Below are 22,151 nucleotides of genomic sequence, written 5' to 3' on the forward strand. Positions count from 1 at the left end.
GCGAGCTATAAAAGTAAAACAAAGAGCCGAGAGGTGCTAAAATGCCTCGTGGAGGTGAGAAAAGCCGCATTGTATGCGGGCTGCCATGCAGCTTCTTGATGAGGACTGTGGGCCGTCACTGATGAACAATGTCACCGCTCCGCAGCTGCAAGAGAGGGGGGAGAAAAATCCAAATGGGAAAAAGCAGCGTCGGCAGGCAACAGGATGCACATGGCCCTGAGAAGGATAACTTGTAGGATGCAGGAAATAGAGAGAACGATAGGAAGGGGGCCATTTCGATCACAGCTGTGTTCGGATTGAGAAAATCCCTATTTTGAAACACACCGAGGAATGTTGTTGTCCTTTCACAAGTTGACAAAGCAGCGGAAGACCACTGTTGGTCCCAGTATTGTGCTTGTCATTGTTGCTTTATGTTTTGATGTCAGATTAAACATAAGAAACTAAAAGGAATGCTGGGCATGGCCTGGCTACATTTCTTGATTTGAAAATTTGGACCCACTGAATTCGTAATTGAATAGCCCTGCCCCAATCTTAACCCCATTATAAGCCTAAATCACACAATGACCAAGAAAGGACTCTACAGGCTCGTAAAAACTTTGGGAGTTTGCACAGTCACTGCTCATTAACAGCAGGCCTCTTGCTGATGTCAAGATTAAGGAATGTAAACGAACATTTGGAGCAATACTATATTGTCCTAAAGGTTAGACACATCCTCAATTTAGAAGTTTTATTTGGACTTTTAAATGTTTTTCTAATTTGAAAAAAAAAAAAAAATCCGCGATGTAGTGAAGCCGCGATAAACGAAACGCGAAGTAGAGAGGGATCACTGCATTGCTGCTGCTGTTGAGTTTGGTATTATAAACATGGCCACAATTGCTACAGTAAGTAGGAAAGCATATGCGATGTTTTATTTTATAACTAAAAAAAAGCCAAGTTTCCAGACAAAAGAAAAATAATATAATTTTCGGCCCGATAATATCAGAAGATGCTCCATAAAATATTGATGAATTGTCATTTGTTTGCATTGTTCTCGTTGGGTGGGCTTTTCTCGTGTGACGTATGCGCGGATGCGGTGCGTGCAGTGGGTGCGTGTTGAAAAGGCAAGTCGGAAGGGGAGTGAGCGCCGAGCGGAGTATCCAGCTGCACCATACACGTCTTCTTTCATTTGTGTGTCTGTCTGTGTTTGCAATAAATTGAAAGAAGACTTCTCATGGAAAGGATTTTTACAATCTTCTTCCAGACTTTTCTGCGCTGAGTTAACTGGTTTGTTTCCTTACATCACCTCGACAACTCCACAGACCCGGGCACAATGTAAGTGTTTTTTGAATGATGGATTGGATAGAACTGTATTTAAATCAAGTTTAAGGGAAGGTGAATTTTAATTTGAAACAAAAGAGCTAAGGTCTCATATAGGAGTGTCTTTGGAGAGCGCAACGAGCCCTGGCATGAAATGATGGAAACGTGACAATTACAAAGTCTTACAAAAGTTATACCATACAAATGAACAGTTTTTATTCTAGCACTTAATGTCATCATAATAAAAAATGACCACCAAAAATGGAATGGTGGGTAGGGGCCGAGGGTGGGGTCAGTTTTCAGTATGTGACATCTATTGTTTGCACGCAAAAACAACAACAAACTGAAAATGAGTACAGTATTAATGAAACACATTCTTTGATTTGCAGGCTACACAAACAAAAACGTATACATAAGAATAAAATATGTGATCATGGCAACTAAACTTTCTTTACTCAGCGCACACAGAATTTCTCCTAAAGAAAATGCAAATGAATAAATGGGTATTTATTCACCCATTGAATTCTCTTTAGGTATCAATAGTCACATTCCTAAACAGCAGTTTTTTTTATCTTCCAGCAAAGTTTAAAAAATGAAAGGAAAAGAAAGCTTTTTTTTCTCCATCCGTTTCCATCTATGAAGTTCCATCGGTTGTCCATCAGTAAAGTTTTTTCCAAGTATGAAATTTACAATGGAGTAGCATCAGGCACTCTCATACCAATCCCAATTATTTACAAAAGTTCTAAGTAGCCACTTGTGAATGGCAGTGAATGAGTTTTAGCTAAAGTGTGAGTTGAGTGTCTGGCTGCAGTCCGAGATTTGTGGTTTTAGATTTGGGATCACAGTTCTTGTTCAATGGAAATATTTTAAAAATACAATGCACCTGATTGAAATGTATTTCTTTGTCTTGACCAGGATGAACAACAGAGATCGTTGGAAGGTGTACAAGAGTGTGGCTGTCATGTTCTGCCTTGCGGTGGTGGCACTGACTGTTGTCCACAGGGGAAGCATCAACATGGTGGCTCAGTCCCAACTCGAGAGGCTGGCTCGCATGGATGCCTCGGACGGAGCGCAATCTGGCGCTTTACACTCCTCTCGGAGAATAACGAGTTTTTGGAAGACGAGCAAACGCCGTCTTTTTCCACCTGGTCGGTCAACCACCCAGAAGTCCCATGTCACTGAAGAAAAAACTCCTACAACCTGGGGTGTAACCAACTCCAACTGTAGCGCCAATCTCAATTTCTCAGGCCAGCATTGGTTCCGGGGCTTGGAGGAAAATTTCAAGCAGTTCATGCTTTATCGACACTGTCGTTACTTTCCAATGCTCCTCAACCATCCTGAGAAGTGCTCAGGGGACGTATATTTACTCATGGTGATCAAGTCGGTGGCTACCCAGTATGACCGTAGAGAGGTCATTCGGAAAACTTGGGGAAAGGAGCGAGTGTTGAATGGCAAGAGGATAAAGACCCTTTTCCTTCTTGCTGCACCTTCCAACCGTGCCGAAAGAGCAAACCATCAGAAGCTTGTGGAGTATGAGAACCAAATCTACGGCGATATCCTCCAGTGGGACTTCTTGGATAGCTTTTTCAATCTCACCCTGAAGGAGACTCATTTCCTCAAATGGTTCCACACCTACTGCCCGAACGTTCGCTACATCTTTAAAGGGGACGATGACGTCTTCGTCAACGTGGAGAACATTTTCGAGTTTCTCGACAGCACGGGCCATGTGAGGAATCTATTTGTTGGGGATGTGATTTTTAAGGCCAAGCCAATCCGCAGAAAGGAAAACAAGTACTACATCCCACAAGCTCTGTACAACAAATCTCATTACCCTCCATATGCTGGCGGAGGAGGTTTTCTGATGGATGGAACGGTGGCACGGAGGCTTCACTGGGTGGCAGACACCCTGGAGTTGTACCCCATTGATGACGTCTTCTTGGGTATGTGCCTCGAGGTGCTTCAGGTCACTCCGATAAAACACAACGCCTTTAAGACGTTTGGCCTTGTGAAAAACAAGAGCAGTAAGTTGAACAGAGAACCTTGTTTCTTTAGGAGCATGATTGTTGTTCACAAACTGCTCCCGTTGGAACTTCGACATATGTGGAATCTGGTCAACAGTGACCTGGTATGCTCGCAGAAAGTCGAGATCCTATAGCTTGACGAGGACAAGGGAATGGACAGCGCCCAGAACGTTAGCTGAATGTTGATCTCTGCTGAAATTGGCGAGCAATGTATATTCTCCTTTCTGTGGAGAGAAAATGGGACAGCATTTGCCAGCTCTGCGCTCCGCAAAGAGGTTCTTTAAAATCCCCTAATTTATAGCGTGGGAAATTGTGGTATTTATAAGGTAGTTCCAAGATCTAAGAATGGAAACACAAAAGAAAATGTAGTAAAGTGATCTTTGTGATATTGCTTGGTGCTCAGTGACACTGTGGGCTTCCATCCTTGAGCATAATTGTCTAATTGGTCAATGATATAACTGATAATAAACCTACAAATGTGACCTCTAGTAAATAACTTATGAATGTTTATGCCTGTCCAAAGAAACAAATCCTTACTTTTTTTTTTAAATGACTTGGCAATAAAAAGACGCCTGCTATCTTTTATCTGGGTGTAGGAGTGTGGCTAAAAGGCATCAGCCTATACCATAAAATCCCCAGTGCTCTTTGTTTGGACAAGCATAAACATTTGAATCAATTGTTGTATTGCACTTGGCAAATAATGTGACTGCCATGAACATCTGCTACTCCATAGTACTGGGATTGTTGGTATTTAAAAAATAGGTTTATATTATGACCCTGTACTAAATTATTAGCGGTACGAATATGTAAGATGTTAATTTAAGAGTCCTGTCCTTGACAAATGTGGGGTTGATGTTTAATTTTAAAGCATGGAATCCATGATAACTCCATATTGGGAGTGGATGTTAAGCAATATTCTGTATGCGAATATGAAAGTGTGAATAAATATCCCAGTTTGGTGCCAGCAATTATTTTTGGTGTTTTAAATATGTCCTCGATCAGCAGTTTTTGTCTTGGCTCTAAATAATCCCGACGTTTTCCTACGTTACCGTTTAATTTAAGCCATTTAAGATATGGAGATTTTAACCCTTACATTCTGCACACGCAATTTCCAGCTGTGATAACTAAAATAGGGAATGATTTTATCTTTTTAACCTGGTGGAAACAGCAATTAGATATCATGGCTGGCCCTATCCCAAGCTATTCCACGCAATCCACACACCCAGGTTCCCAAAGTAGCCTGCTGATCAGCACCGTGTTTGTTGACATGAATTGGGGGAGTCTTCTGATGTCAGTCTGGTTAATAGGTTAAATAGAGGGCAGTAGTCTTTCACACTACCCAAAGGCCCAAAGAAGAATAACTTTGTTAGTACAAGGAGAGGTGAGAATGTTAAGAACTGTTTCAAATTAAAAGCATTCCTTAGTTGCAGAACTGTAATGAACTAAGGTGACAGTACAGTATAATGAATGTACTGCACCATTAGTATAGTCTTTGTAGTGTATTTAATCGCTAGTTAATTTAGAATGTTCCCATGACTAGTATTTAGTAAAGCACTGACCGACAGGAATCACGTGACCAGATAGATCAAGCACATCACAGCAAGCATCAAACATGGAACGGGGTAAGGCTGGGCAAAGTAAACTAAATCTGTATAAAGAAATTCTAAGTCTCCTCAAGCTTTACGGGATCCATTGCGCTGTCATGGTTCTTTTAAAATTAGTGATATAGCAATTACGCTAACTAGATCTTTCAGCTGTCGTTTGACTACCCCCTAGTGGACGTAGTTCACACATGAAAATCAACAGCGGTCAGCATTTCAAAATCAATGTTTTAGTCACAAAAACCATTGATTTTGAAACGTTGAACTTGCATATAAATAGAGAATCTTTTGAACTTGCATTCTGATGAAACATTGAGTGCAAGCTTGGTTGCACACAAGTCAGTAGTGATTTTGAAATTGGAAAAAATTGACAGAATTGATCACCCGGTTAAAAATCACCACCTTCAAGGTTTATTCATCGAGACAATTGTATTCTCAAATGGGAAACAGTCAACACTACAAACATGTTACAATTGAGGTGCAGTCTTTCTCCAAACTTAACACACGTCCCGATAAACATGAATATTCCAGCGCCATAACACTAAACTCTTGGAGATTCAAATCCTATCAAAATGCTTTACACATTACAGTAAGACTAAAGCAAACTAAACGACAAACAAAACCAAGAGTGGATACAAGTGTATTTTTTTTACAAAATGGTAAAATAGAAATTATACAAGCAGTTTAATTTACACATGTATGTATCGGAGGGAGAGGGCGGGCGGGGTAATGGGTGAGGGACTGGCCTCAGTTTTCACAGCAAACTTGTTTTGCCAGACCCGGTCCCTCTTTAAGAATTACAAACTGAAGGAGGTCTATGGGCACAGGTTATATTACTCAGGACATTCAATACTCGAGCGAGTTGAAAGGTCATAGCGCCATATTGGCACAGGAGGGTAGGTGAAGCTGGCAGATTCTAAATACAAGGGCTAAAATGCCCGCTTACAGTTAAATATTTATTAAGGATGCTTTTTGGAATGTCCAAAAGCTCTGAAAAACAGATTAAACCAGAGTCCATGAAGTAAAAAAAAAGAAAGAAAAAAGAAAGAAAATTAATTTATTCATCAAACTTAATTCTCTTCCCCTGGGGCTTGCCTCCAAATCCTCCACCACCACGTCCACCTAAAAAGACAGTGGGTCTGTCAGAATATTTCAATCCTTACACTACAGCGTAACAGTCTTATTTGATGAAATAAATGGGCCCAAAACTAGATGTATTTACCCCCAAAGCCGCCGCGTCCACGTCCCCCTCCACGAGGACCTCCTCTTCCCCTGCCGCCGAATCCACCGCCGAATCCGCCGCCGCCACGGCCGCCGTAGCCACCACCTCCGCCGCGGCCGCCACGCCCACCGCCGAAGCCACCACGCCCTCCTCTGCCACCGCCAAAACCACCTCCACCGCGCCCACCACGGAAGCCACCTTCTCCCTTGGGCTTGGCATAGTCCAGGGTCACGCTGTTCCCGTCGATTTCACCTTGGTCCATAGCCTCCTTGGCTGCCTTGCAGTCATCCTCGTTATCGAAGTCCACAAAGCCAAAGCTAAAATAGAAACCAGTTCACTTTAGTCCTGGAGGACATAGCTACAACTTATAACATTACTTTCACAGCGGGCCAGGAAAGTGTTGAAGACTTAACATACCATTTAGAATACCCCGTTTCTCGGTCTGTGACAATCCTAGCACCCACTGCTGTGTCAAAAGCAGCCTTAAGGGTTTGATCCGTAGTATCTTCTGAGAGACCCTTGACGAAAAGAGTCTTTGTTGGACCTGGTTTCAAAACGCAAAGTACATAATTGTTAGGCTCATTTAAATTTAGAATGAAGACAAGCATCAAGCTACAGTGTTAAACAAGATCAGCACTTGACTATCATTGAACTCATCAGGAGTTTCAGAAGATGAAGTTTTCATCATGTTTGACCAAGCACATAATCCAAGTATCTTTTTTGAAGACCTACCTCCTTCTGACCTGCCGCCGCTGTTCTGGCTAAATTCAAGCCTCATTGTGCGACCTTCAAGCTCTGTGTTGTTCATTGTTTCAATGGCTTCCTTTGCATCTTCGGTGCTGTCAAACTCTAAAAATGCAAACCTGTGGAATATAAGACAAAATGAGCTCACCGGTTTCATACTACACAAGTTCACCATGCGGTAAAACCCTGTCGCACAGCAAACATGGACAGTCAACCCCTACATGACTGGGGTAAACCTGCATAACCGTGCAATAGCTCTCCTTCTCTTACGAATCCATGCACAATCATGGCAAGATTGTGAGGAGCTCATGAGAAGGTGTAGCAAAACTGCATGCTGAATGTTACCAAACAATTTACTTACCCTTTGGGTCTACCATCTCTCTGTGGGATTCTAATGGAAACTGCCTTCTCAAACATAGACTGCAGGGTCTCTTCAGTGGCGCTAAAGGCTAGATTATTCACCACTAGTGTTTTGGAGGCTGGAGCTGCTGCTGAAAAACAAAATGCACGTTAGACCAACCAAGTAGATGCCCCTTTCTCCACTATATTCAACACCAAGTTTACACAAGGAAAAGCAATCAGCTGTGCATTTACCTGCAAACGCATTGGGTCCTTTTTGGCTTTTTTCTCCTACATAGTCAAGAACAATGGACCTCCCCTGAATGTCAGAACCCTGTGAATCTTCCAGAGTCTTCTCTGCATCAGCCTCACTTTTGAACTCTATGTAGGCAATTCTGGAAGGGAGGGCAAAATAAACATTTCATAGCCGAAGTAGGTACATTTACCAAGTCTTTAGTAAACGTTCTTACCCTCTACCAGTTCCATTCTGGCCTAATGGCACCCTGACATCAACTGCATCTTCAAAAACCTCCTTTAATTCATCAGCAGTGATTGCAAAGGGAAGGTTTTTTACAAAAAGTGTCCGTGAGTCCCTTTCTAAGAACACAAAAATCAACATGGTCAATGTCATCCTAATGTAATCTAGTGGCCACCAGTAGTACCTTTCTTGGAATCCAGGGATGCACCCTTGGTTTTGGCCCTGTCTATCTTGATTTCCTGGCCCATAACCTTTTTGCCGTTGAGTTCCAGTGCCTTTTCCATATCTTCCTCACTTGAAAATTCCACATAGCCAAATTTCCTGTTGGAGAATAGACGAGAATCAAAATGGCGCAAAATACAAACATGTTTCGTCTTAAATTTGTCGCAATTCTGTCAAAACAGTTTTGAACCAATTCACTAGTAGAAATGTTTGCAGAATGAAAATAAGATTTCTGAATTTAACCTATTAATTGAATTTGCAATAAAATGTCTTACTTGGAACCACCTAACCGGACATCAGAAACCTCAAGGTCATTCTTGGAGAAGAATTTCCTCATTGCGTCTTTGATTTCATCAAACTCTTTGTTTGCGTTTAAGTTGCCAACATACAGACAGAAACCTTAAAACACAAGTTAGAATGCTCATTAGTACAAGCAACATCAGCCATTGTCAAATGACATGACTGAAAAAGCCATTTAATCAGCAAGTTAGAAAATCCTTACCTTCTCCATCAGACTTTGCCTTCTTGGCAGGAGGTGTGTCCTTCTTGCCGCCCGCCTTCCTCTTCGCAGGAGTTGCTGGGGCGTCTGTTAATTAAGGTCAGAGACTTGGCTTTCAGGCTTTCAAATTGCCCAAGTCGGTTGGGTTGGCACAATTCAACAATATTTTGAAACTAGCCCGTAGAGTTAACAATTTGGTGGGCAAAAACCATGATGAAAATGAGTCAAAAGCTGAATTTACTGCGACACTTTTATAATATGAGCTCTTCCATTCTCCATGTTTTCATATAGCGTAGGGTGATGGAAACACTTAAACCTGTTTCAAACATTACATTTCAATGTCATCACCCACCCTCTGCCTCGTCGTCTTCATCCTCCTCCTCGTCGTCATCCTCCTCCTCCTCGTCGTCCTCCTCGTCGTCGTCCTCATCCTCAGACTCCTCAGCTTTTACCATGCCCGCCTTCTTTGCTTTGGCAGCTGCTGGAGCGGGTGCTGTGTCCATTTCCTCGCCGGATTCTGAAACCACAGAAAGTTATTCAACCATTGGACAATGTAGGGGGCCAAGCAGAAACTACCTGTTGTTGCATCAGATAAGTAAATAAGGTGACATCACAGTTTAATGTCAGTATTAAGTCCCATTGATCATCACTTGCAATACACCCCAAATCTTAAGAAATTGCATTTGATTACCATCTTCCTCCTCATCCTCCTCGTCCTCTTCCTCCTGTTTAGCTGGCTTAGCTTTTGGCTTAGCACCTTGTTTTGCAGCCTTTGGAGGAGGGGCCTCTTCCTCAGATTCTTCATCGTCATCATCATCATCATCTTCATCATCATCTGAAGGCTCTTTTGCAGGTTTGGCTTTCAATTGCTTGGCCTTTGCAGCAGGCTTAGCACCTTTTTTGGGTGGTGGGGGCTCCTCTTCAGACTCTTCATCTACAAACATGTCAAATTAGAAATTTTCCCAAACTGGGTGGAAAGTAAGATGTTATCTTGAAAGCATTTGTCATGTAACAGCGATTGAGGATAGAACTGGTGGACAATGAAACACACCAGCACCGAAGACATAGCGCTGTAGGTTACTTTTCCTCCGAACATTACCCGCATGAGTACTGATGACCACATGCGAGTCAAGAAATGGAGGGTGGGTACATATTAAAACAACCTTGCAGGACATACCTGCAGACTCTGGATAATAGAGTATGAACAAACACGATTTTTTTTTATTTTTACTAAATACATTAGGTGGTAGAGCACAAGGCTTTCCTTATCCTTTCCATCTTTGACACAAAATAAAAACTCACCAGACTCCTCTTCGTCATCTTCACTTTTTGCTTTCTTGGCAGCTTGGCCATTTTTGGCATTAACCTTGGCGGCTTTAGCTGGTGTAGCCTTTTTTACCACTTTTGGTGGCGGAGTCTGTAAATTATGACAATTAGGCAAGTGGTTAATTCTCTGACAAAACATTCATGACAAATAAAGTGAAGAGTTCCCATACCTCCTCCTCCTCCTCTTCACTGTCCTCTTCACTTGATTCTTCATCCACTTCTTTGGGAGGTGGAGGGGCTTTTTTCTTCTGGTTTGCTTGTTTGTTTGCTGCCTAAAATTAGAAAACAATAAATTATATCAAGATTCATTTTAAGTCATTTCATTCAAATCGCTTAAATAATATCAAGTTTCATTCTAAGTCATTTCATTCAACTCGCTTGGTATGCGGAACGTTCCGCCTAAACAGATTTACTGTACTAGAAATCTTCGTAAAATTGAATATTGAACATCATGTTTATGTTCAATAAACTATACAGTATGCCATAAGTTTGAAGGTCTGGCGTGGGCCACGCGTGTTCTGCCTCGTGTGTGACGATGGAGGAGGCGCAAAACCCACGTGGAACACTGCCGATGAGCCCGTTAGCATTTAAGCTAATGTGTAAAGACATCAAAACCATGCTGGGATAAATAATCTACGTTTTTTTTTTACCAAAGAAACACGATGAGAGATGGCGCTAAAATTTAAACAAAGCAGGATAAAGAAAACACGTCGCAACGAGTGACGTCAAATGAATTGCCACCGTAATACATGAGATCGGCTAAGCCTCGTGTAAATGTAATCGTTAAACATTTTCCTCAAAGATATTAAGACATTAAATCAGATATTATGTGCGGCATCGAGGTCGAACGACACAAATCGGGCTGTAAACACAATTAATCTTTGCACTAAAATTGCGGGATCAAGACGAGGACGCGCATGTAAGCCATCTTGAATTGCTATCTGTTAGCAGGCCTCGCTAGCAGCCAAGAGGAAGGCAACATGGCCGCTCAAAATCTAGGAAGATGCGCTCGTTTTAGTGCAATTATATCATATTTGCCTGGTTCATGCCTGGCATTCGACATGGGTTTGATTTAATACAACATTTACTGGCAGAGGTGAAATGCAATTTGCCGCAGATTATAATCGTATTTCTGAAAAAACGGGACTACAACATTAAGGCCTCGTGCGCGGGACTCGTGAAAATACGTTTTTTTTTTTTTAAGAAAAAAATAAATTTTGGTTGCCTTACCTTCGCTAACTTCACCATCGTGATAGCGTGTGTATTTCGATGAACAGGACGTAGAAAAGAACCAAGTAAATAACTACTGGATGCACGTGGTTGTGCCGACACGATGGGGCACTGCGCAGGAAAGACAGAGAAGAGGACGCGCTCCTTACTCTCTTAGTAAGCGCGTTCACGTGAGGCCCCTCCCACGTGGTTGTGTCGTCCAATCGGACAGGAGTTCTTTTGAACCGCGCCCGCGCTTCGCCTTCATGGAGAAAGTAGGGGTTTTATTTCCATAACCAACTATTTGATATGTACTACATTTAAATAATACAAGTTAGACTAGTTATTGTTGTATAAAAATAAATAAAGTTTGAAATGAATCGTTTACTTCTGTAAGGCAACCATTTTGGTGAATTCCGTTCAGGCTGCGTTTCACATGTGGCCATGCAGGGGACTAAATGCAGCTGTCTTGAAGACCACGTGGTTTCTATATAGCACATGTTTGCTAGTTGAAGTTGTACAGTTGTGTTGAACTGTTTGGATTGTTCTTGCATCGATGGTTTATTGCAAACAACTGTTGGTAGACCATGCAAATATTTACACGTTTATAATGACATGAAATAATTTCAATTTCATCTCTGGCTCAGAGTAGTCAGAGTAGTAATAGAGTAGTAGTAAAGGTGGGCCTTCATCCATATTTTAGAGCATTTAGTCTGGATCAGATCTGTGTTGATAAAATTAAATCAAGAAATCGATATTTTAAACCAGTATATGAGATCCTGATCCCACGTTCTGGTTAGGATTTTAATACCCAGAATACTGATGAAATGTTATTTTGGGGTTTTTGAAGCGTTAAATTGCAACTGGACTCTTCTGGACATTTTGCCATTCGTCCAAACAGGGCTTCATCAATTCATGCTGTTGACCTGCCCCTGAAAGAGAAACAACACGCTTTTGAGGACTATAAGTGTGCATTTTCTGGACAAAGAAGAAAGTTGTTTTAAAATAAGGGTGAGAGAGGACATCTACTGTACATCCACATACAACGGCATCCTATCCTCCATTCCAAAAAGACTCAGCAATTCTGCTTTCACCATATAGATGTATACATGACCTCGTTTGGCTTGGAGGCAGCTCCGTGGCTCTTTTACAGTGGAATGGAATAGTAATGAGTTTCCACCCACCAACTCATTGATGGACAAAAGGCACCATAACGACTGTCATTATGCATTCCAAAACAATGACACCATTCGTAGTTTGGGGGTGCATCTCACTCAAGTCATGAATAGTTGAATTTCAAGTCACCCTTCAGATGCTACACAAACATCATGTTTGAGTAATTGACCATCAAAACCACACCGAGGCAGCATTGCGTTATGCATTGCTCAACTCTTGATCTCTGCGCACACTGTGAAGAGTGGACATCAACTCCTCTCAACATCCACCAATGCATTTTTTGTGTAGTTGAAGTCTATTCCAATTTATTTACAGGCAAGAGGCAGATTACAAATTGGACAAGTTACAGATCTGTCAAGCGCAGGGGAGATACTGCACAGACTATTCACCCTCTCTACACTATAAATCAAAGTAAAAATATCCTAGATTTAGCCACATGTTTGATATGATTTTTTTCATTTGACTTTGCTATTTGCAATTATTTAGAACCTGATAAGTACAAAACTCATTAAAGGATTATCAAATGTAACTGGTGTCTTATTGCTCCCTCAGATTCAGTCTGCCCTCCAATGGAGGGCCCCAGTATTACACTTCATGGACTGATAGCATCACTTGTAGTACTGCTGCACTGTACACATTTTACAATGTAAAAAAGTGAATGCTACATGCCTCTTATTAGGTAAGCATGTGTAAATGTGTTAGTTTTTTTACATTATTTAGTGTTAACTCAGCTAATCTAAAACGTGTCAAATGATATAAGGGTAACTGTAAGTGGGTGACAAAGGGGAACGAACCATGCATGGCACAGGTTCATTGTACCTTCCGCCATCTAGTGGATGAACATTGAATCGTTCCCGTTTGTCACTCACTATACTACATCAAATGCATGACTTGACTAATTAAGATCATTTTATAATGAAAAAAAGTATTTTTTAGAGAACTTAAATGAAGTTGGATAATTTCCTGCAGCACTGCTGATATTTCATGGGACACTTGTGCGCATTGCTGGATCACATATACCGTAGCTGGATTCATCCAGAAGTTGCATCACACCTTTTACCCTGCTTGGGAATCAAATACTGCGCTTATACTCTATTCATGAAAACATAAAAGCCTGAGAACACATGGGATTTTCTTTCTTTTTTTATCATTTTTGAAAACAATCACAACTGAGACAAAAGAAAGAGTTACAAACACAATTGACCTGCAGTTTGCATCATTTTTCAAAATGTTACATAAATAAAACTCATTTATAAATACCTCTTTTTTTTTATAAACATATAAATAGTTCTTAACATAAATACATTTTTGTAGGTGGAAGATGTAGTACATGGATGTACAGTAGCAGCAATATACAGCCTTGCAGTTGGTAGTTTTTACACCTTGTCTGAATATTTTTTATGGTATATATCTATTTATATACAGGTAACTGCATATTTATTAGATATATTTATATGAGGTTTTTGTAGCACTGTCAGTCAGTCTCTTTTTATACTGGTCATGATGACTTTCGTACAGAAAATCTGACACTTGTTGAGTTTCTTTTTTTCCCTTCAGGTGAGAACAAAATGATCTTTTCCAAACCCATCCTTCAGAGATCTGGGGAAAAGAGAAGAGATTAAATGTTAGTGATGTCAACTCATTGCATTGCATTGTTCCATATTACAAAGTGACTGAATACTTCCATTTTTGCAAGAGAAGACACACAAGCTGACAAATATGATGCATTTGAAATTCATGGGAGGACTGGTGGGTGTTCCATGATCAAATATACACACACCCCATTTATATTACAATGTTGACTTACTGTACAGGTGAGTCATTTAGTTTATTCAAGACAGGTGTATGTACACTACCGTTCAAAAGTTTGGGGTCACAGAATTGTTTGGGTGACCCCAAACCTTTGAACGGTAGTGTATATATTTATTTAGATAATTATTTATAGATTATATATATAATTTTCTGTGTAAAAAAATCTTAGAATGTATATGTATACTTATATTCATAGATTATATATAATCTTATACAAATATAAGATATAATTTATAATATTTAATTCATAATATTTTATTATAATAATATTTACACTACCGTTCAAAAGTTTGGGGTCACCCAAACAATTTTGTGACCCCAAACTTTTGAACGGTAGTGTACTTCCGCAATAAGAATTTTAAAATGCGGCTCCAGTGTTGCTGCAACCACCACCTTTCTTTCTACTTTATTATCAGTAATGGTGGTAACATTTCTTGATAGAAAAAAACCTGGAATGCATCGTACATATAACTTCAATTAGCTTCCTAGGCTTTTTAGCGGAAGTGACCTGTCATGAGTCGAGTTGTGGTAGTCTTTGAGCATGTAAGCTTTAATGACTGCTCTACCAAACAAAAAACAATACAAAAGACATCACAAATAAAATGGTTGTGATGTGTTTTTACATCAACCCAAACATAAAGTATAGGTAGGAGAATAGAATGTATATCCTTGACAAGGTTAGAATAAATGTGCGTCCCTGCAGTAGGATTAGTAATTTATTTCATAGGACTAATTATTGAAGCCAAAGGTAATCGCTTCTTGGGATTCACACATACGTGCCCTATCTTCACAAGTCAAGTGTTGAAAATATATAAACGGAGTGCACTTGTTAGGGAATATTTGGAGACGCTCGCTTTTCTGCAACCAAGAGGCTACCACCTATTGAACACATTCTGGATGTTCAGTTATTCTTTCAAGCCTCACCCTCCATCTTTTTTTCTCACTTTTCTATGATAGCTTTTGTGTTTCTGCATTAATGTAAAGGCTAGTAATGCGAAGTGCAAATTTGATGAAGGGTAAATTGTATATATGGTCAACACTCACCGTCAAATAGCTGTGATCCAATACTAGCAGCCCATACCACTGATGGTCCCTATCCTATCCATCTTATGTCCGAAACAGCCACTCCGCGCCGTGGAACCCCCTTTCTTGCTTCCAGGTTTGTGCTTCCTCGGTGGGGGCTGGTCGTTGAGCAGCCGAGCCCACATCCCTCTCCGGGTGTCCATGCGTAAATCTCGCAGTAAGCGCATCCGAGCGCGCACAGCATCTACCCGCCTGTCCCGCTCCTCCGCCTCCAGAAAATCCGTCAGCTCGTCCCCCAGCAAACCTCTGAGAGACTATAACACACAAATATCAGAAATCGATTATTAATGACGTCACAACAAAAACGATTTTGGATAACGCGAGCAGCATAACGGGAAATTTAAAGTTGGAGCAATGGGCGCACGTCTTCGAAAGCCGCACAATATCACCCACAATCAGATCAAACCCCCCACTTTGCCCTTTAAAGGCTTAGTTCGCCGGGCAGGTGCTTTTTGTGCACGCGCCTCTGGTCTGGATGGATGTGCGTAATGGTGATCTTACGAACAAACAGCAACAAATAACTCGTACGTTGCATTCTGTCGCGGGTATAACTAGAAGGGCATCTGAAGTGCAGAAAAAATATTTTAAAACGTTCGTGGAAGTGGCCGCGGGCATGACTAAAACGCAAAGTAGAAATCAACAGATTCCCCCGCGGCAGCATCAGCTCCCCCACTCAACAAAGCGAACATTCTTACCTTCTGCTGCGCCTCAGATAAAGGTTTTGCGCGCATCCTCCCCGAAAGCAACGTGACCATAAGTCCACAAGCTACCAAGTAAGACAAGTTCATCTTCAAAACTCTACTCTGAGGGGGATTCCTCTGGTCAGAGCGCAACAAGAGGATGGGCGTACGATTAATGCGGGAAGCCAATAAAAGCTTCGGATTCGTCCTGTTGTCCAAAGCTTCTCAAGTGCTCCTCTGGTTGTGTGTATGAACCCATAGAGCACTTTATAGCCAGCCCACGGTGATGTCATGCATGACAACCTGCGTAATAGACGTACTTCCTCGCCAATTCCGTTTTCTGTACCTGCCCCTGAGTGCGTCACGCCAAGGATTAATTGAATGATACAAGCTTCGGTCATGGGGGCATCGGAGGAAATGGGATATACTTTGATCTATCAATATGCATAGGCTATTTTTTTTTTTAAACCCCCACTTATAAACTCTGGCTGGGATGCAGCATCTGAAACTGAAGGTGGTTTCAAAGGCTGGGAATTGTAGAAGCAACTTTGGTGCAAAGAATAAAGTCAGAAATGAAAATCAGGTGCACAAGTTCACGTTTCTTCTCTAAGTGGACATCACAAATGATTGCATTTGTGAACAGTATTAGGTTCCACTTTTGACCTACAACCAATCTTGCAATTGGAAGCAAGTTTGTGGGAAATCTGACATTTATGTTACAAGGTCTTACATTTTGAACAGTTTTTAAATAATTATTTGTATTATTATTTTTATTATGATTTATTATTCAAAATGTAGGATGCCCATGACATAACATCACTGCCCATAATCACTGGGAACACTTTTAGAGTCTGAAAGTTGGATTCTCAAGCAGCACTGTCTGTTTTGAAACACAAAGTGGCAGTGTTTGCTGTGCCGAAAAACGGAATTGCACTCGTGCAAATTTAATGGCTCGCTATCATCCAAAGTGAAAGTGATTAATAGCAGCATGTGAGCATATGAAAACACTTAGTAAGTTTGACGTATAAGTGTAAGAGATTCAACCTTCAACCTGTCTTTAAACGTCATTTCACATTACACAAGACCCTTTTTTATTTTCATGTCCATACTTACAAAATGTGCCCTCTGCTTTTAACCTAATCATCAACACAGACATGAGTGAGAAAGTGGAGCAGTGGGGAGCTTTCCAGCTCCTGGAGAGCAGTTGGGGTATTTCGGTGGCATAGTCATACTACCGACGACTTTTATTCATCCTAATATTCCCAGAAATAAATGTTGGAATAGGTGAGTTGACGTTTCTGCGGGAGATAGCAACCAGACACTGTAACAACTGACCCTCCGCCTTAACGTTTCATGAACTGGGAAAACCCTACCATGTGAGACTGAATCAGTATGTTGTACAAACCACATTGATGGATATGAAAACATTGCTTAATTTGACTATGAATCATAGAGCAATAGACATTAGAAGTAGAGCAGCGTGTGACAGGTTTCCTGTATATTATGTTAAACAACTGGTGAATCAAATATTACCGAGCATGGAGACTGCCATGCCATTGTAATTTACACAAAGACACACAAGCACATGCCCTGGAAAAAATACAGTGAAATAAATTATGAAAAGTCTAAACAGTTATTGCAGTATCACCAGTTTTGGCCTCCAATACCAGGATAACATTTCGAGTACCATAAGAGCATGTCCTCTAAAATGTCATATGTTTCCAAACAATATAAATGTAATAGCACTGTTTTTAATTTAAAAAAAAACACACCTGAATTTAGAAATATAAAGTACTTTACAATTTAGAATGTAAAATTGAAAACTAATATTGATATTGTTATATTCCATGTCATTTCGATATGAACAGGTATGTTGGAGTAGATTCATTGTAGTAAATTGTTGATTAGCAAATGCATGGGAATGGGGACTGAACCAATGTTGCCTGCATGGATATCAGGTGAATGTACCACATTAGTAGCATCCAAATACAGAAAAAGAATCCAGGAAGCAAATTCCAAAGAACATTTTTTTAAAATAATCAATGAAAAGTACCCAGGGCAAAAGAAACACACACTGCAAACACATACTGAGGATCTGACAAGAACAAACCAAATACACTAAAGATTTATTACAAGGCTATTAACATCTGTGGAGGACACCAGAGAAAAAAAGGAGATGATTGGAAAAGACACAGAGAGAGAGCTCCGCTGTCAAGAGAATAAATGACAAGCCATGGGTAATACTAATAAGACACGATGGCAGAAGGGAGCCTGGAGAACATACAGACAGTGGGCTGAGCTAGAAAGAGCCTGTTCTGGGGGCCCACCAACATGGCGGGAACAAGTGCTTTGACAGAGCCTGTTAAAGAGCCACTTTAGATGCATGCAATATGGGGTTCTTAAAACTTCTAGGGAGGCTCTGGAAAGTGCCTCTGATACCAAGCTACGGTAGATCTGTGCAGGTCTGGCTGAGAAAAGGTTGCGACCACCCAGCTGGGCAGGAACTGAACAGAAATTGGGTGAACCCTGCTGCCTTAGTACTGTACAAAGTTGGACTGGTATTTCCTGGAGTCAGAAGTGGGGGCCTGGGGTACTATGCAACCAGAACTGGGGTCATTGGGGTGGACCAGTATATTGAAGTAAGTGGGAAGTCGAGCAATTGTCTGCTTTGCAAAGGAGCTGGGATCAGGGCCTGCGGGGACATTTGAGGGATTGATGACTAGGGAGCCAGAAGACTTGGTATCCCACAGGGGAGATTTGCAACTAAAGTCACAGGGTCGTATTTGGTGCTACTACTGTATGTAAAAATGGTTGCAGCAGTGCACAAAACAAGGAAAACCACATCCGGTATGAACAGAAAGCTCCATGTTCTGTACAGTGCTGGAGTAAATTTAAATCCATGTCATTACACATACAGTCCATCAAGAAGCTGCCGTGATACGATCCCTCATGATGCAAACAAAACATCCTTGTTGCTAGGCTAATGCTGAAAGGCTGCTTCTGATTAGCCAGAATTACTTTGCACATGCCCCGTATGGATTCTATACTACTACTACTACTAATAATAATAATAATTTTTCAAAATAATCGAACATTAAAAAACAAGTGAAAAAATATTAAAAACAAAAGAGTATTATACAAGTCCCTGTTTGGATATATAGAATTGTGAGATTCTATAGAATTATATTAAATATAGATTATAAATGTATTTAATTTATTTCTGATAAGTGAAAATATGCGTTGCCAAAGAGTACAACTTTATGATTTTCTCTATTTACCAGCTAATTCCAAATATTTAAATTGACATAATGTAATTTCAACCAATATCCTACAATCTAGAAATCATTATTGTCAAGTACTTTTATTGCCATTTTAGTTCATGTATATATCGCCGTTTTTAAATTTCGACCCAAGTGATGTGTTTTGTGCTGGGAGGTCACCTTTTAGAAATTAATCAAATTGCTTGTTTTGATGGGAAAAATTGACATGACACAACATCACGCATCATATAACGAGGATCTGACAAGAACTAAATAACAGCAGAGAACCAAACACATTGAAGACATTAAGATTGTGAACAGGTGCACAGGACACAAGGGGAAGGAAGAAACTGAAACTGATCAGAGGTGACATAGTTGAGACTAATAAGACTAATCATGTCACGACTCATCCCCACACTCCGTTCCGTGACAAATCAGGCACCACAGAAAACAAAGCATGAACAAAACAAGGAGAAAATCAACATACAAATCAAATGAATAATAAAAAATACTTACAATTTAAAAGGCCTTACATTTTAATGGACGGGATTTTTTTAAATACTAAATAAAACAAATCTCCAAAAAGTAATTACGCACCGATGTGCTTTATCCTTCCAAAGTGCTCAGGAAGTTCTAAAAGAACAACGTGTGAAGAGAATTGTGAATAAACTGCACCCTCAGTGAATGTTATTAATTGCCAATTATTAATATCACATTTTATATCTACTAAATTTGAATGTAACTGTCCTTTATCAAGGTAATAATGAGCAGTCGGGGAAATACGGATGTCTATGATTCGTGATGTCTACAGTCACCAAAATGGTAATGGGTTTTCTTTGTCAAAAGATTATAACGCAACCTAGAGTGCCAAAAACAAGAAGTCTGATATTGCAGCCAATCAGAAGAAAAACGTTTGTAAAAGTTCTGGCTGACTGGAAATGTGGTACCATTATGGTGTTGCATTTTCAAGTCTACCTGGCTGCCACTGGCTGCCGGGATATCCCCACCATTTTAATGTGACCGTAATCATGCGAATTCCTGTTCAAATCAGACAAATCAATCAAGTCTGGTATGGGCAGGTAGGAGGGGGTTCAAACCAACACTCCTCTGTCCCATGTGTCTGTGATTGAGTGGGCGATTGCTGACGTCAAACTTTGTAGTTCTGCACAAATGCCATTCATGTTTATCTCGAGCACGTTTGCATACAGCATTGAGAGAATATTTGCATTTATCTTTTTTCATTTTACTGAATGCAACACGTTTACAGAGGTTTGGCTCATGAGCTTCTTTAGCTTCAGGTTTAATGTATGACCTCAGAAAATATTTTTGAACTAGTGTTTATTGAATGGAATTGTTTGAATTACATGAACATTGTGTGTGACAGACGGAACAGGGCACAAGAGTAACTTGCTGGCATGAGACCTGAGAGTTCCTTTTGCTTGATTGTAGGTAACTTTACAGTCAGCACTTAATTCAATAAAGATCTGTTTTCATCACATATGCTGCAGCAAAATGTGAGAAGAAAGGCGGCAGTCATTTTAAATGCTGTAAAAGGGCGGCTGACTGGAAGTATTGAAGACAATCTCAGCTCTGCTGTCAAACTGCTCACATAACCTCTGAGTGACCTCTTTCCTTGCACTTTTCGGGGTCAACTGTAGTTGACTGTTTTATCTGGCTCACGAGTGGACATTGCATGTCTAGGTTCCCTTAACTTGAATTAATCGCATTCGCGATAAAGTCAAGTAACCACAAGCGCATCATCAACCAGCATGCGAGGTCATGTTGGATTCCAAGTGAAAGATCATGGCCAGTAAGAGAAATTGGGGTGCGGTTGTGGACTACGTGTATGTGGCAACACATTAGTGTGTTCACATGAAGTCATTCACTCACTCACAGATGTTGGAGGACACAAAAGCAATAGGTATTATTAGTAAAACAATCTAGGATCCTCGGCTTTACAACAAAGCTGTTGGCTTTATGTATTGTGTTTCTGCAAATATAATGAGGTTTTTGTGCAAGGGGCCTGAAAAGAACAGAATTTTTCTAGATGGTTCTTTCTGCTAAATAAGCAGCGTCCAGCATCACTTGCAAGAGTCTGCCTCAGTTAGTTTGCTTTTGATTTGGTAATGTTTTCATGTGATGCCACTAGCAGTGAGGGCAAGCGAAAAATATTTGACAGTAATATTGGAAAAATAGGAAATGGAACATAGAGAAGAAAGTTGTACTGGCGGCCTTGGTGTTCAGTTAAAAAATAGTTGACCGTGATATCAAAAGAGAAAAATATTTCAAAGGTCTTATTATTTTAATTATTTTATTTTAACAGCAGAGGTTGTTAAAACACTGAAAACATTGCTCATTTGGTTTGATGATGGGAACAGTTTGAAAGTGGATATTTTTTTAATGACAAATACTTCGACTGTATGTATAGCTAGTAAAATATTTTTGTGAAATAAAAACAGCGACAATGCAAAATTAATAATTTGTTGAATTATGTATATGAAGATCTGTTCTCATGCTTGTCTAGCATTTGTAGTGATGTCATTCAAGTTTAAGGTAAAGTTGTTTGAGTTTTTTGCTCCCTCTATTATAGATTTAAACCGTCAATACCTTGTCCCCACTCAAGACGTATACAAGGTCGGAGAGCCACAAAAGTGTTGTCAACCTGTCTCCAATAATGATAATCTTCATGTCATTGGAGCAATATAATATAATATAACACATTTGTCAGATGGGTCTACAGTATTTTAACATGACGTGGCGATTTTCTGCTTTATGTCCACTTCAGGTGTACGGTTTGCCTGAGTCTGTTTTCTCATAACACGACTGACTCAAGAGGGGTATGAACCAGCCTGTTGTTGCATGTTGCTATGCAGACAGACTTTTCCATTGCCTGAGTTTTACCAGTCGTTCTTTAAGACGAGGCTATTCCTGATTGCTCCGGATTGTTCAGCGGAATTAGGAACTGGTAATGGCCCTAAGGTCCATGTCTGAGGCATTATACTCAAGGGTGTAGGCCACCTCACATTTCCCATCTGCGTTTCCTTTGGTTCTTGCTCCTGAGCTGGATTGCCAGATTTGTTTCATTACGAGCTAATCTAGAGGATTAGTAACTAAAACAACAAACAGATAAAATAAAAGGCAGACATCAATGGGAGAAAGTGATGTTCCACAATTTAATTATGT

General features: G+C 40.3%; 3 protein-coding genes and 1 non-coding gene across 5 annotated transcripts; 1 reads left to right on the forward strand and 3 right to left on the reverse strand.

Annotated features, from left to right (window-relative positions):
- Positions 1-1,099: 1,099 nt before the first annotated feature.
- Positions 1,100-4,285, forward strand: b3gnt7 (UDP-GlcNAc:betaGal beta-1,3-N-acetylglucosaminyltransferase 7). Its single transcript, XM_061298304.1, has 2 exons — positions 1,100-1,311; positions 2,212-4,285. Coding segments are annotated over exons 1-2 (1,242 nt in total). The 5' UTR covers positions 1,100-1,309; the 3' UTR covers positions 3,452-4,285.
- Positions 4,286-5,306: 1,021 nt separating this feature from the next.
- ncl (nucleolin) lies at positions 5,307-11,138 on the reverse strand. 2 transcript variants are annotated; one of them, XM_061297494.1, is made up of 15 exons: positions 10,979-11,138; positions 9,919-10,020; positions 9,725-9,839; positions 9,114-9,356; positions 8,775-8,939; positions 8,426-8,509; positions 8,199-8,322; positions 7,886-8,022; positions 7,694-7,820; positions 7,479-7,618; positions 7,246-7,372; positions 6,873-7,003; positions 6,558-6,684; positions 6,141-6,457; positions 5,307-6,040 (listed from the first exon to the last, which is right to left on the reverse strand). In XM_061297494.1, the coding sequence occupies exons 1-15, from the start codon at positions 10,994-10,996 to the stop codon at positions 5,976-5,978; spliced, it is 2,022 nt and encodes a 673-aa protein (XP_061153478.1). In that variant the 5' UTR covers positions 10,997-11,138; the 3' UTR covers positions 5,307-5,975. The 2 variants fall into 2 exon arrangements, with proteins under 2 accessions (XP_061153478.1, XP_061153477.1); XM_061297493.1 differs by having other exon boundaries at positions 7,246-7,375.
- Positions 9,427-9,564, reverse strand: LOC133167561 (small nucleolar RNA SNORA57). The gene has a single exon (XR_009718025.1). It is a non-coding gene; the product is annotated as a small nucleolar RNA SNORA57 (small nucleolar RNA).
- Positions 11,139-13,354: 2,216 nt separating the features above from the next.
- nppc (natriuretic peptide C) lies at positions 13,355-15,932 on the reverse strand. Its single transcript, XM_061298148.1, has 3 exons — positions 15,724-15,932; positions 14,990-15,282; positions 13,355-13,732 (listed from the first exon to the last, which is right to left on the reverse strand). The coding sequence occupies exons 1-2, from the start codon at positions 15,814-15,816 to the stop codon at positions 15,013-15,015; spliced, it is 363 nt and encodes a 120-aa protein (XP_061154132.1). The 5' UTR covers positions 15,817-15,932; the 3' UTR covers positions 13,355-13,732; positions 14,990-15,012.
- Positions 15,933-22,151: the final 6,219 nt, after the last annotated feature.

Source organism: Syngnathus typhle, linkage group LG14 (genome assembly GCF_033458585.1).
Source record: "Syngnathus typhle isolate RoL2023-S1 ecotype Sweden linkage group LG14, RoL_Styp_1.0, whole genome shotgun sequence".
Classification (NCBI taxonomy): Eukaryota; Metazoa; Chordata; class Actinopteri; order Syngnathiformes; family Syngnathidae; genus Syngnathus; species Syngnathus typhle.

Coding starts and splice junctions, on each gene's coding strand:
- ncl (XM_061297493.1), bottom strand. Junction 8,023..8,198: donor GTCCGGTTAGGTGGTTCCAA/GTAAGACATTTT, acceptor ATTCTCCAACAG/GAAATTTGGCTATGTGGAAT. Junction 6,685..6,872: donor CGGCGGCAGGTCAGAAGGAG/GTAGGTCTTCAA, acceptor TTTTGAAACCAG/GTCCAACAAAGACTCTTTTC.
- nppc (XM_061298148.1), bottom strand. CDS start 15,816: ATGAACTTGTCTTACTTGGTAGCTTGTGGACTTATGGTCACGTTGCTT. Junction 15,283..15,723: donor TATCTGAGGCGCAGCAGAAG/GTAAGAATGTTC, acceptor TGTGTGTTATAG/TCTCTCAGAGGTTTGCTGGG.